Source organism: Mizuhopecten yessoensis, unplaced genomic scaffold (genome assembly GCF_002113885.1).
Source record: "Mizuhopecten yessoensis strain PY_sf001 unplaced genomic scaffold, ASM211388v2 scaffold716349, whole genome shotgun sequence".
In the NCBI taxonomy this organism is placed as follows: Eukaryota; Metazoa; Mollusca; class Bivalvia; order Pectinida; family Pectinidae; genus Mizuhopecten; species Mizuhopecten yessoensis.
In genome coordinates, this window is record NW_018480072.1 from 898,854 (window position 1) to 912,887 (window position 14,034).

A 14,034-nucleotide genomic window follows, 5' to 3' on the forward strand; every position below is an offset into this window, starting at 1 on the left:
GTGTCTTCAGGGGTGAATGAGTTAAAAAAACTAGAAAATGTCTATAAGACATAAATGCCCTCCCACTAATGGATGGGACGGGACGGACATGGGCAACACAATATAACCCCCCATTTTATGGCGGGGGCATAAAAAACTCCTTATACTGCCACCATTAGTCCATAGAAATTTTGGCATTATAAAGGGGTTGGGTGATAAATTGAAGGAATTTATAAGAAAAAGCGAAAAAGGAATCTTGAAATATGCTGGCCCAAAGCGAGTTGGCAAATAAAGGAGGGGCATTATATCAAAGTTTTAATGTACACTACTACCTTGTCAAATATTGGAGAGTAAAATTCAAACATGGTGTCTCCTGCCTCCATCAAAAAGAAATGCTGAAAAAGAAATAAAAGACTATATTAGCCGACATTTTTAATCATTTTTGCTACGTGGTTCATGTAATATCAATTACTAAACACAGGGATTTTACCGCTTAGTAAACTTTGAGTTCTATCATACCAAATGAGCTACATTTAATTCTTTGCAGGTTACATATTGTAACTATGAGTTTCTTACACTCAGTCACTAGGAAACATCAACTTTACCACTCTTAAATCAAATTCAAAGTTTGTTATCTATTTCTAGATTGTTATATTTCTTACACTCATCAATTTGACCCAGTGGGTGTCCTGCTGGGTGTCTTCGGCAGTATGTTTCAGTGAGGTAGCACTATAAAGTCGGCATCAGTTCCACGCTATCACATTAAGGAGACAAACACAAACATATTGCAGCCTCCCTAAACACACACGCCTACACTACACATACGCATCTTGTACACAGGGGAGACCGTCCTTAAATGACCATAGCTGTTAACAGGACGTTAAACAATGCTAAACCAAACCAAACCAACCCGAACCAAACAAATTAAGAAACACCATTGAGTTTTACTATTCTTATTTCAAATTTGAAGTTAATTATCTATTTCCAAGCTGTTACCATTGCGATCTATTCTTTTGCCTTTTAGCAGTCTCAGAACAGTGTAACCTTTCCATCATCAATGTTCAACTTAGTAAGTCACTGAAGTGAAACATTGTTCTCTAACATGTGTTGCATTATACTGTAAACATACTTATTTTAGGGCACTCAAATTTTAGCGCATTATCCAACTTTAACAGATTAGCGCTCTGATGAATTGGCACACCCACAAAATAGGCAATCAAGAAAATCATACATGAACTTCAATTGGCGCATTGATAATTCGGTGCAATATTTTGAGCGAGTAAAGCGCTTAACCCTTTCACCCCTATGTAACTTTAGTAGACTCTACAATGCATTAATATGGAGGGGTCCATTATGGTCTACAGTGGTGAAAGGGTTAAATAAGACTACGGCTAAATTTAATTGTACAGTACGTATAATGAAATGTGAATGAATGACATCCATATAAGGAGATATCAGATACCATATAAGGACCGAAAGACTATATAAGGTCATAGGTGGCATAAGTATCTACTGTGCAATTCCACGGTAAGCAAATTCCGTAGTATGCGCAATCCCCTAGACACCTGCGTTACCTAAACCTGTAAAATTAAATTACCTTTATAAAACAGTGATCATCAACCTTGTGGTTGATACATGATTTTTATCTGAAGGTTTTACCTGACAAAAGCCAGGGAAATTGTGGGTAGTAATGTAATGCATTTATATTCAGAAAACGAAAGTACAAGAGTTCTTTTGGTTTATTAGTGAGGCAGGATGTTAAGATCGCCAAGGGTGAAGAGTTACGCATGACCAATCAACATTAAAGAAGAAAGCTGAAAAAAAAATCCAACATAAGACAGTTTTCAGACTGTTAAGTTTACTATAATCCCTCATAGAACCTAGGTACTCTATGAGGCGTGTACAGACTTTGTGTAAAGTTGACCCTCCCTTAGTGTGGCAAGGTACTCCATGGATGGCACAGCCTTCAACTGTACTCACCTTATTAGATACCAGGTACTCTGTAAGGCCAGACAGATTTTGTGTGCATTTGGCCCTCCCTTAATGTGGCAAGGTACTCCATAGATAGACATAGACTTCAGCTACCTGAGGTGAGTATTAATTGTGTGTGAAGTTGACTCACCCTTAGTGAGGCAAAGATGCTCCATGAATAGGTACTTAAGCCTTCCTCACCTTAGTAGATGCCAGGTACTCCGTAAGGAGGGTAAAGATTTTATGTGAAGTTGGCCCACCCCTATTGGGGCAAGGTACTCCTTGAGGTTAGAACAGATTTTGTGTGAAGTGGGGGCACCCCTATTGAGGCAAGGTACTCCATGAGGTTATAACAGATTTTATGTGAAGTTGACTCACCTTTCTTGAGGCAAGGTACTCAATGGATAAAAAGAGTTTAGCTGCACTCACCTTAATAGTTGGGAAATAATCTATGAGGTGCGTATTACTTGTGTGTGAAGTTGACTCACCCTTAGTGAGGCAAAGATGCTCCATGACTAGGTACTTAAGCCTTCCTCACCTTAATAGATGCCAGGTACTCCGTCAGGAGGGTAAAGATTTTATGTGAAGTTGGCACACCCTATTGAGGCAAGGTACTCCGTGAGGTTAGAACAGATTTTATGTGAAGTTGGACCACCCCTATTGGGGCAAGGTCCTCCATGAGGTTAGAACAGGTTTTATGTGAAGTTGGCCCAGCCCTATTGGGGCAAGGTACTCCTTGAGGTTAGAACAGATTTTGTGTGAAGTTGGCCCACCCCTATTGGGGCAAGGTACTAATTGAACAGACAACGACTTTAGTTTTACTCATCTTAATAGATGCTAGGTATTCCGTAACGCAAGGACAGATTTTGTGTAATGTTTACTCATTATTAGTTAGGCAAAGTACTCCATGGTTCAGCACAGACTTAAGCTTAACTCAACCTTAACTCATTCACCCCTGCAATTTTATAATGAACTATTCTAACCTTTGAACTGGAGGGGTTCAAATGTGTTTTCAGGGGTGAATGAGTTAACAGATTGTGTAAACTTTTTCAAACTCATAGGGCTAGGTGCTCCATAAGGCAATGCCAGACTGCAGCAGGTAAACTCACCCTCATTGAGGCCAGGTACTCCATAAGATGGTACTCCTCCTTCAGGATGATCACGAGGCGAGTACAGATTTTGGAGTACTGTTGTCGGATGTGAGGATAAAGACATTCCTGTAACATGATGGATAAGGGCTGCAGACCATTTCCTGTCACCTTGAGGGCTCTACAACTGACAAAAACATACACTATTTCAATACTCTCTTCCAGGAAGAGCTGAAGACAATCCCCTGTTATCTTGAGGGATCTTTAACAGATCTTGAGGGATCCCGAGTTTGTAGGTCGTCTCTTGGAAATGTAAGTCGCAGTTTAACTCTTTCCTCTTTTTGAACGTAATTATATCAGGACAGCAAATATTAGAACACAACCTACTATACTCAGCAACTACAAATAAAGGGGGAAATAAACACTGGAACAGTTCAAAGTATGACTTGGTGAAGGTTTTCAGGTATACAATATACTGTTTTGATAAAAAAAATCCTAGGAATTATTTGTTACAGTTAAGTTTTTGTGATTTTTGCCCTAAAAAATTGATGAAATAAGGGCAATATCATCTTGACAGTTAGTAATAGAACAGAGTTTACTATGCATAGCATCTAATGTAAAGGAGGAAACAAAGTCAGGGCAAATATGTTTTTTAATTGTATAGGCAAATTGTTTTCTTGTATGCACCAGATAATAATAATAATTTGAGGTTCTTATATACCGCTTTATCACAACCGAGTTTGTAGGTCGTCTCAAAGCGGTTCACAAATTATTATCTGTGGTTATAGGGCTATTGCAACCAGCCAATATCTTTCTCAACTCCCTGGGCAGCATACAGCCGGAGCTGCCATTTCGGCCCTCACAACTAGCACTCTACAATTCTAGCACTGCCCAACCATGTACTCATTTGCAGCTGAGAAGACTGGAACAAGCAGAGTAAAGTATCTTGCTCAAAGATCCAACACAGTGTTGTGCTGTGACGCGAACCCGCAACCCTTCGGTCACAAGCCCGGCTTCCTACCACTAAACTACCGTGTCTCCTGACAGTTCCCATTTCACCTTACACCTTAAACCAAACACATCAACTTGAGGGCACCACAACAGACAAATATCATCTTTAGGTTACTAGAACAAATATCATCGCCATTATGGCACTGCAACAGACAGGCATCATTATGAGGGTACTACAACTGATAGAAATAAGAATTTGAAATTCCTTATATCTTCAGTGGTAATACCGTCAGGGGGATCACACACAAACCTGTTACTGGTATCCTTAGTGTTAATGCTGTTAGGGGAGATCTTGTTTACACCCAAACCTGTTACTGGTATCCTCTGTGTTAATGCTGTCAGGGGAGATCTTGTTTACACACAAACCTGTTACTGGTATCCTCTGTGTTAACGCTGTCAGGGGAGAACTTGTTTACACACAAACCTGTTACTGGCATCCTTTGTGTTAACGCTGTCAGGGGAGATCTTGTTTACACAGGCTGTGAACACAGTGTCAAAGTTTATCCTCAATAGTCGGTCATACGTCCCCCTTATGTTCATCTGGTCCTCAATCTGCTGGGTGAAGATAGTCGTGTCTAGAGTAGAATCTACCACCTGGGTATCTTCTGTATCTGAAGTTTCTGAATTCAAGAGGTTTTCTAAAGATTCGAGAAAGGTGTCGTACAAAGGCGTGGCCTTATAAACTGAAACGAAAGAAAAGTTGTTTAAAGTCATTTCATAGTCAGTGAATTTTAAAACCAACATTCAGAAGGAATTTTAAGGACTATCTCACATACACGATTTAAGAAAAGTCGAAAAATCGTGTTGATTTGTGCTCGACCTTGTGGTTTATGCAAATTTCTTAACCAAACACGCCCCTCATACGACCAAAAACGCCCCTCATACGACTGTCATAAGATATTCATACGATACAACACGATTTAACCTCATTTAACATGACGGCTTAAAAATAAACACGATCTCCATACGACTGAGCAAGACTTTCATACGACATATTTTTGTTTATTTTGGTCATGTGGGTCATGTAGTATATAAGCTGCATTGCAACAGCATTTCTGTGTCAGTATTCGCCATGTTCAACAACGAACAAGACCCGCAAGAAGTACCGGGTGGATGTTCATCCATGGTTGGTGGTGTGGATGTTTCCCTTTTGAAGGTTAGCTTGGAAGAGCTGCCGTTTCGGCCGCTGAGGTTTGGCATGGCTGTAGAATGAACTTTCACTTTCAGGGGGTTTCCAACGTTCTCACCCAGTCACGTGATGGGCTCTTTCGGTCGTATGACAAACGTATGGATTCTGTGTTCAGGCGTATGGGAGTCATATGAAAGGCGTATGAAAGTCTTGTTGAATCGTGTTAAAACGTATGAAGGTCGTATGAGTTTCTTCCCACGCTCCCCAACACGACTGAACATGATCTTCATACGACTGAACACGATCTTCATACAATTGAACAAGACTGTCATACGACTTTTCAGCTCGGCTTATTTATAACACGATTTAAGCCGAGCTGCGACGTCCATACGACCGCGCGCGACCGACCATGACTTAACATGAATGAACACTAATGAGTGCGCGACCTTCATACGTTCTAACACGATTTAAAGAAAAACGTTAAATCGTGATTATTCGTGTTCAGATTCGTGAATGTGAGAAAGGGGCTTTAGTATTAAAAGTGGTTCATTTAAGGTTACATTCTACCCTACACATCATACTTGGGTTTGAATGAGAGTTATCTCTCTTTGCATAAGTTATCTACCTTCTTTAAAAAATTAACATTATTCATGACAATACAGAAATTGCTGTGTACCTTTCAAACGAGTCAAACAACTATTACCTTTTGACTGTTTCATCTAGTCATGTGCACCTTTCAAATTTGTCATTATTCAATTAACTAAATTACTAAATATAAAAGTTTTGAATCAAATTTCTCAAAATTTCTCAAAGCAGAACTCTTTTGAAAATTAGATTCCTAACACATCAATGTGGTATATACATTTATGTAAACCAACGTTAATCCAAGAATCTGTATAAGGCTAAACAAAACATTATTTGTGATTTTGGAACCTTCAATATTTCATTTATGGAAGAAAAAAAAAGGTGCTGTTATTTCAGTAATTGGAAAGTTTAAGACATGATATTCTAAGGATCCATCTATTCTCAAATGGATTTAATGTACATATTTCATGGATTTTAATAAACTACCTATAACATGGCAGAGTATTGCAAGGCAATCCATAGTCATCTACCGGTAATGATTTCTATATTTAACAAACAGTACACCTAATAGAGCTGTCACGATACACTTTACCCACGAATCGATATGTATCTCGATATTTGCACCACGATTCAATTATTTCAATTAGATACACCTTAATTTTAAAATATAAACAAAACGAGATATATAAGGCGTCGATACACTGAAACCCGAAATGTTTCCACACTTTTGATTTGAAGCTTGCATTTCCATACCGCGGTCTACCGTTTTGTTATGAATGCTTTGTGAAAATTGCATCCTTGCAGCCGATTGGCTGAGGATTTAGAGATCAGCCAATGAAATTGAATGTCTCACAGACGTTTCGGCTGAAGCGGCATACACTAATATTCAGATCATAACGTATCGAAAATCCGGAAAAATATATCGTGAATCAAATCGAATATAAATAATCGTGGTACAAGTGCATCGTGGTGAATCGTGACGCCTCTAACACCTATGTCAGGAAGCAAAGGTCACAGTGAGGATATACTGACCTACTTCTTGCACCCCGCCATCCCAAGATGTCCTTGTACACCAAATATGGTTACTCCAGGTGAAATAGTACAGAAGATATGCCCGGACAAACTTTTTCAAAAGTTAAGTTCAAAGGTCAAGTCATAGGTCATAGTGACCTAATTCTTGCACTCCGCCATCAGGCAAGATTTCTTTGTACACAAAATCTGGCTACTCCAGGTGAAAAAGTATAGAAGATTTGCCTCAGACAAACTTTTTCAAAAGTTAAGGTCAAATATCAAAGCATAGGTCACAGTGAGGTCATAGTGACCGTCATCTTGTATTCTGCACTCCGCCATCCTAAGATGTCCTAATACACCAAATCTGGTTACTCCAGGTGATATAGTATAGAAGATACGTCCTGGACAAACTTCTTTGACGGAAGGACGGAATGCAAACCTATAGTCCCCCCCTCCCTCAGGAACCGGCAGGGGACTAATAATGTATGATAAATTACTAAGATCACTAAGCATTTATCATTCTACATGTCAACACTAAAAGTTTGTATCATTACAAATACTTACAAATATCATCTTTTTTGCCGACAACATCTCTTAAGCGTCCCAGTCCTTGGAACATCTCCATGGACTTTCCGGCTAGGACGACCTCAAGGAGGATGGGCTGTAAAAACTGAGGTGCCCAGTGTGAGATCATACCTGTCGACAAGCAAATCAATGTCTTTAACCTTTCAACACCATAGACCATAATGGACTTATCTAGACCAATGCATGGTAGAGTTTATCAAAGTAATATAGGGGTAAAAGGGTTAAATACTATAGGTAAACTTACACTAGTCCAGTATTTTTCATTCATTTTTTAACAACTAGGAAACACTATTGCATGGTCTGAAAGAACTATCGCATGGTAAAAAATCTGGAAATATCGTACGATGAAGATATCCAGGTTATAGTCACTTCAAACTTTTTCATTTTGCACAGTGGCAAGGCAGAGCACCTGTAGCCATTGCAAGTACTATACCTCATCTTTATAACAGCATGTTTGATTGGATGATATTGATAATATAAGGGTAATAAAACATCATGTCACCCTCATGGGCTAAGGTTTCCCTAATCATATTTCCCTTATTCTGATCATGAGCTTCTCTAGAAAAATTGGCAAGAGCTACAACAACCAAGTTCCGAATGGCCGAAGCAGACGACAACATTGGCGCCTCAACCTGAACATATATACTATTGGATTATTGTTTATTTCCCTTATGGTAGTAAAACACAGCTTTTTGTTTCTCCTCAATTAATCATATTTGACTTGGGCTTCGCCTTCTTGAAACAGGATTGATTTTGGAAAAACAAAGAATTGTTTTTCCCTTCAACAAGGGCAATAAATATATATAATATAGGACTGTATCGTTTCCAATAGACAATAGTATTAAACTTGAGGTAGGTTCTGATCAAGATGTAGTTAAGGTTTCCTGTCCCACTGTGAACAAAACACTTAGAGAGCTCCACTGAAGTTTTTCTTACATAGAGTAACTTCCCCTTAATTTTGTTTTGAACTGTAGTTCTATAAGGACATGGGTACCACTGTGGACTATGTTGGTTACAGCGACAGTTAATGATGGGCAATCTATTTAAAATCCTAATCCATAATTGGTTTGTAATCCGAAGTAGTAAACTGATTGATGATTGATTACATTATCGGTTTATAATTTTGTGGAACTGAATACCCAAATAAAGTGAGAACACTACGGTATTACATCAATAGACAAACGATATATCAAGTTTCCTTCTTTATATTGAATGGATTTCAAGCATTTTTTATGCAGTCTTGCCAATCATATAGCAAAACTCATAAAAATAGATGACTTTCAGAATATACTTTTAAAGTATATATTGAAAATCATTTATTCCTATGATTTTAAACAAACTTGCCAAACTGAATTTTTTGTCGCAAAGTCTAAAAAGTGTCATGGTGACCGTTAATACGAGCCCTGCGTTACATTGTATATGTTTCACACTTTGTTTTCATTAATGAACTGATTATATATATTATGGAATTTGTAAAAGATAATCAGAACCTCAAAATGCAAACCAATCAATTTTTAAATCATCAGCCCGTCATTAGTGACAGTATAATGATACGAGATCCAGAGTTCAATCCATACTTGCCAGATCTCCCGATTTTGGACACTAAAATTGAGCAGTTTCAACCAGTGAATTTGCTAGACTATTCCTATATTCTAAGATCTAATGATTTCATCTGAAAGAACAGCTCAAACAATGCCATTGAAAAGTGTTGTTTTTCCCTCTAGGGTGTACATACACACATTTTGTTTATGCTTTTAATTCTGAGCATGCGTAATCTCCCCCACGGAAATTAAAAAAAGTTGGCGAGTATGTCAACCCCATTCAGGCTTTGCTGCAATTTTTATGCAGGACAACACTCTTCTCAGGAATAATGTATCTAAGCCACACGTCCAGTGCATGGTTACAGGTTTTGGCAGTGAGTGTTATTGGAATCCTTCAAACATAGACACATTATAGTGCTGATTGTTTTTGAGGTTTGCCTCTGGTATTTATGTATATAATTGTAGCACTCATATCACCCAAAAAAGGAGCAGGTTGCTTTTAAAATTTGATAACAGAAAAATGTCGATTTGTTTTCCCTCTTTTAAAATTACGAATCCTATAGATCCTTATCACAAAACTGGCATTCCTAAGAAATGTGTTTTAAATCTGTAAATGACATAGAAATTATGATCTGACCTTTGATTTGGCTGCTGTCCAGTGACCTTGACCCTGTTTGGCGTGAGACTGATTCCTCCATCAGACTTTTGTCGGAGGGGATATGGATAGTGAAGGCTGTCTCCCAAAAGCTTTCATCCAGGGATCGCACATTTTCATTTCTATAAAAAAATATTTGTTTATCATGAACACGCTAGATCTGGTCATGTAACACATGAAAACATAAGTATATTTAAGTCGGAAAACACTCAGTTATATTAAATAGTGATCAATCTCGCCCTGAAGACAATATTACCAGATTCTTTCATGCCCAGGGGTGTAGGATAGGGACATACCACCCGAGTGGTTGTCAAATTTGGTAAAACCCAAGGCTTTGCCGTGGGTTTTGCCAAATTTGAAAATCCCGAGGGTAGAATGTCCCTATCCTACACTCTTGGGCATGAAAGAGTATTTCTCTCTCATTTCAACCACCAGAATAAGCCCAGAAACCATGAAAATGAGTTTGGACTGGCCACCATTTTGAAAATATCAATTTTCCCCCTGAGCTTTTGAGACAAAAACGCATCAGCCAGCCAGATTAAGCATATCCCATATTTGTAAACATTGTTTGCACAGAAAATTAATCACATCTTTCTTATGTGTACGGTAAATATATAGTAAAAGGTTTTAATTTCATCACGTCGCCTTTTCCGCATTGCGGCATCGGAGAGTTCATGACGTCACGTCATTGTTGATCCATTGTGATGTCTCGTCACGTGAAATGGGGTGTAAGATAGAAATATTTCCTACACCCCTTTCTTACCCTGGACAGCTCTATCTTACACACAGGGAAATGGGAGAAATGACAATCTTTACCTGGATATGAAAAGTGACCAATATTTTTCGACATCAAAAGAGACCAATCTTTACCAAGATATGATCTTTTTTACCAATCTTTTTTCTGAATGTGACCTTGTTGACCGATTAATTAAAGCAAGGTCACAAAGGTCAAGGTCACAAAAATGTTGTGTAACATGTTCTACTCAAAAAGGTGCTAAAGGCAAAAAATAAAATGTTTGTTTCAGGTTCACAGACTCACCATAGTTTTTACCTAACAATTATATCTCACTAGAACGCACTTAAATGTCCGTGCCTTTATAACACCTCTCTACTTCATAGGCAGGTATCAAAACTAAATTTTGATCCCATATTGTTATTTAAAATACTTAAAAATATAATAGAAAAGAAAAAAAAGTTCTGTGTAACTATGTTTGGTGATATTTCACCCCCCCCCTCCCCCCCATTCAAATAAAAAGTAAATCCCAAACAACCTACCCTTTTTTCAGTCAGGTTACTTGAAATATACATACTTTTATGAACTTGTGTTACACTAGCTGCAGTACTTAGTCTGTGACTGACCTAAATGCAAACTTAACTGGCCAGACCTAGGTACAGACAAGAGTTACAGCATATGTCAAGCACAACTTTGTGATGAGGCATAGAAATGGCTGGATGCGTTCTAACAAGGTTATAGTATACTTTGGTTTTGTTTCATGTCCTATTAACACCTATAGTCATTTAAGGACATGCAAGGTTTTGGTGGTGGAGGAAAACTGGAGAACCTGAAGAAAAACCACCACCAACCAGTACCAGGCGACAGCGGCCCCGTTATAGTATGGTCTACCGACAACCAAAATCATGCTGTAAATGCACTGGCTGACCTTTTGACGATGAACTCCTCCATGGGGTCCGGCAGGTTGCCCTTGGTGACCCAATCGTCTATGATGTCAAGGTAAGGTTTACACGTCTCTATCCACATCGGCAGCAACATATTCATCTTGAACAGAAACAAACACAAATCAGCACACATATAAACTCTTAGAGAAACAAACGTTAAATATGTCTTGGGCAGATTTTTGATTTGTTTGTGTTTTACGTCCTATTAAAAGCTATGGTCATTTAAGGACGTGCCAGGTTTTGGTGGTGGAGGAAAGCCGGAGTTCCCGGGGAAAAAACACTGACCTACGGCCAGCACCTGGCGACTGCCCCACGTAGGTCTAGTATCCGCGACCCAGTGTTAGTGGGCCAGTGGTAGCAGAATGTCAGACGCCTAAACCACTTGACAACGCGGCCCCAACAAACATCAAACACTTTAAGTCAGAAACAAATGTTAAAAGCATTTAAGAAACAAACATTAAACATATCTTAGAAAAAATATTAAACATTTCTTATCCATAAATATAAAACACATCTTACAACCCATGGTTTATAAGCAGTGTCTTGGACAAAAACAAAAATATGCATCTTTTAAAAGTAAAATAACTTTGGATGAAACCTACTCAATTTCCTCTTAGCTCAAACTGTTTAACATCTTTGCATTTTTACAGCATTATCAGGATTTACTTGGTTTGTTTGTGTTGTAAGTCCTATTAACAGCTGTAATGGTCATTTAAGGACGTGCCTGCAGGTTTTCAAGGTTGTGGAAAACCAGACATTATCAGGAAGTCATTCATTTGGAATCAAAGCTGTCAAAAGTTTATCTTTGACAGAGTGAAGAAATTAAGACACTCACCATTTCTGAGGTCAAAGTACCCATGGCATCATGTTCTAATACAGCATCATACAGAACACTGAGTAACTGGGACGCCTTCTGGTAGTTGCCTGGCAACCACTCTGCCTCTTTCACTCCTCTCTCATATATTGAATGAATGACCTTGACCTTTGGTAACCATGGTTTTAATCTGGTGTGCAGCATGGCCAGGGTAAAAGTCTCTTCTGTAATATTGAAAAATTGTACGATGATAATGATTTCACGATGTATAGTGTGTTCAACTTGCAAAGACACAACCAGAAATAAAGTACTGAAATAGTGCTTTAATTTCAAAACTGAACCATTTTTGTAATTTTGTTCCTGGAAATTGTTTTTTCACCCTACACAATTACATGTCAAAAAATCCTTAATAACTATACACATTAACAAATATATAGTTCATATGAATTCTTTTCTTGCCAAGAATAAAGCATCTTTTTTAGAAAAGAATTAGAATCATTAGCAGTACTTTAAACAAGAACACATTCCTTTCTTGAACCTCGAGGCCATTTTTTCGTGGGCCCAATTTTTTTCTCTCTCTCACTTGAACAAGTTTGTGGGCTTTCACTTTTCTGAATTATTAAATGACACTGAAAACATGAAAACTAAGTAAATCTTAAAGTTCACCTTGTTTGATAACAATTTTTTCTATCGTGGTCAGTTCCTGTCGCAGACTTTTTATACAGCGAGCCACCACTTGGGAGAAGGCTTCGAGCGTCTGACAGATGCCACGTCCACTTGACGAGCCATTACTGTCGCCATAGCAACAGCTCTGGTCGATCACCTCTTGTTCAAACTTGAGCAGGTCGTGAATATAGGCGGCATGCTCTGTAAACTCCCTTAGGGACGCCTCCAGAGAATTCTGAGCAAGATTATGTGTATTATTACATTACAATATTTTTGCGACAATATGCCAGTATTTGTTATTTCAATATCCTGTAACCCCCCTACCCCGGGGCCCCTCAAATTTACTTTAGTTACATTTGCGTTCCCTGTTGAACCGGGACAGGTGGCGCCGAGATATTCTACATAAACGAACGCACTTGGACCGTTCTATAAGTAGAGCTAAACATGCACAGTTTCAGAGTTTTTAATATGCATCAAAAATATTATGCCCTTCTTTCATCCGTCCACTGAATTACATAATGTATCGTAAAAACTACATGTGGCTTGACATTGTTTAAGAAAGAAATAACGAAAACTAAAAATAGTCAGCATTTTAGTTTCGGTCAGGTACGTCTGGACACCTCAATGTACAAGTTCCGAATATTCCCGAGGTCAGCCTCGGTTCAGATCTGTGCCTGGTTTTTTTTAAAAACAGGTTCAACTGTTTCCACTGGTTGAACCCGATATATGAAAGGGGCCTTAGAGTCAGAAAATATGTGTAGGCCCCCTGGGCTTATTGCAGGATAAATACAGTATTTTATGAGAGTTATGTATTTAGCATTGGAATTTGCAGGAGCTGTCTTATCAGGCGCTAACTACTAGTCCTATACCACCTGGCTAATATCTCTCTATGTGTGTATGCCTGCGTGTGTGCTGGAGATGTAATGTGCTCTGTTTGTAGTCGGAATCTGCAGGAGCTGCCTTCTCAGGCGCTAACTACTAGTCCTATACCACCTGGCTAATATCTCTCTATGTGTGTATGCCTGCGCGTGTGCTGGAGATGTAATGTGCTCTGTTTGTAGTCGGAATCTGCAGGAGCTGCCTTATCAGGCGCTAACTACTAGTCCTATACCACCTGGCTAATATCTCTCTATGTGTGTATGCCTGCGTGTGTGCTGGAGATGTAATGTGCTCTGTTTGTAGTCGGAATCTGCAGGAGCTGCCTTCTCAGGCGCTAACTACTAGTCCTATACCACCTGGCTAATATCTCTCTATGTGTGTATGCCTGCGCGTGTGCTGGAGATGTAATGTGCTCTGTTTGTAGTCGGAATCTGCAGGAGCTG

The 14,034-nt window shown here is 38.8% G+C and overlaps 1 protein-coding gene across 2 annotated transcripts in view; it reads right to left on the bottom strand.

Moving 5' to 3' along the window:
* LOC110443503 (gamma-tubulin complex component 5-like) overlaps nucleotides 1-14,034 on the bottom strand; it is a 39,110-nt gene that overhangs the window by 11,381 nt on the left and 13,695 nt on the right. Inside the window, exons 9-16 of one of the 2 annotated variants that reach the window (XM_021487753.1) lie at nucleotides 12,713-12,947; nucleotides 12,068-12,270; nucleotides 11,217-11,332; nucleotides 9,538-9,677; nucleotides 7,339-7,470; nucleotides 4,474-4,732; nucleotides 3,060-3,219; nucleotides 312-374 (exon numbers count right to left, since the gene is read on the bottom strand). In XM_021487753.1, coding sequence (XP_021343428.1) covers nucleotides 312-374; nucleotides 3,060-3,219; nucleotides 4,474-4,732; nucleotides 7,339-7,470; nucleotides 9,538-9,677; nucleotides 11,217-11,332; nucleotides 12,068-12,270; nucleotides 12,713-12,947 — 1,308 coding nt within the window. Of the gene's footprint in view, nucleotides 1-311; nucleotides 375-3,059; nucleotides 3,226-4,473; nucleotides 4,733-7,338; nucleotides 7,471-9,537; nucleotides 9,678-11,216; nucleotides 11,333-12,067; nucleotides 12,271-12,712; nucleotides 12,948-14,034 lie in introns of both variants that reach the window. The other variant, XM_021487752.1, reaches the window with a different exon arrangement.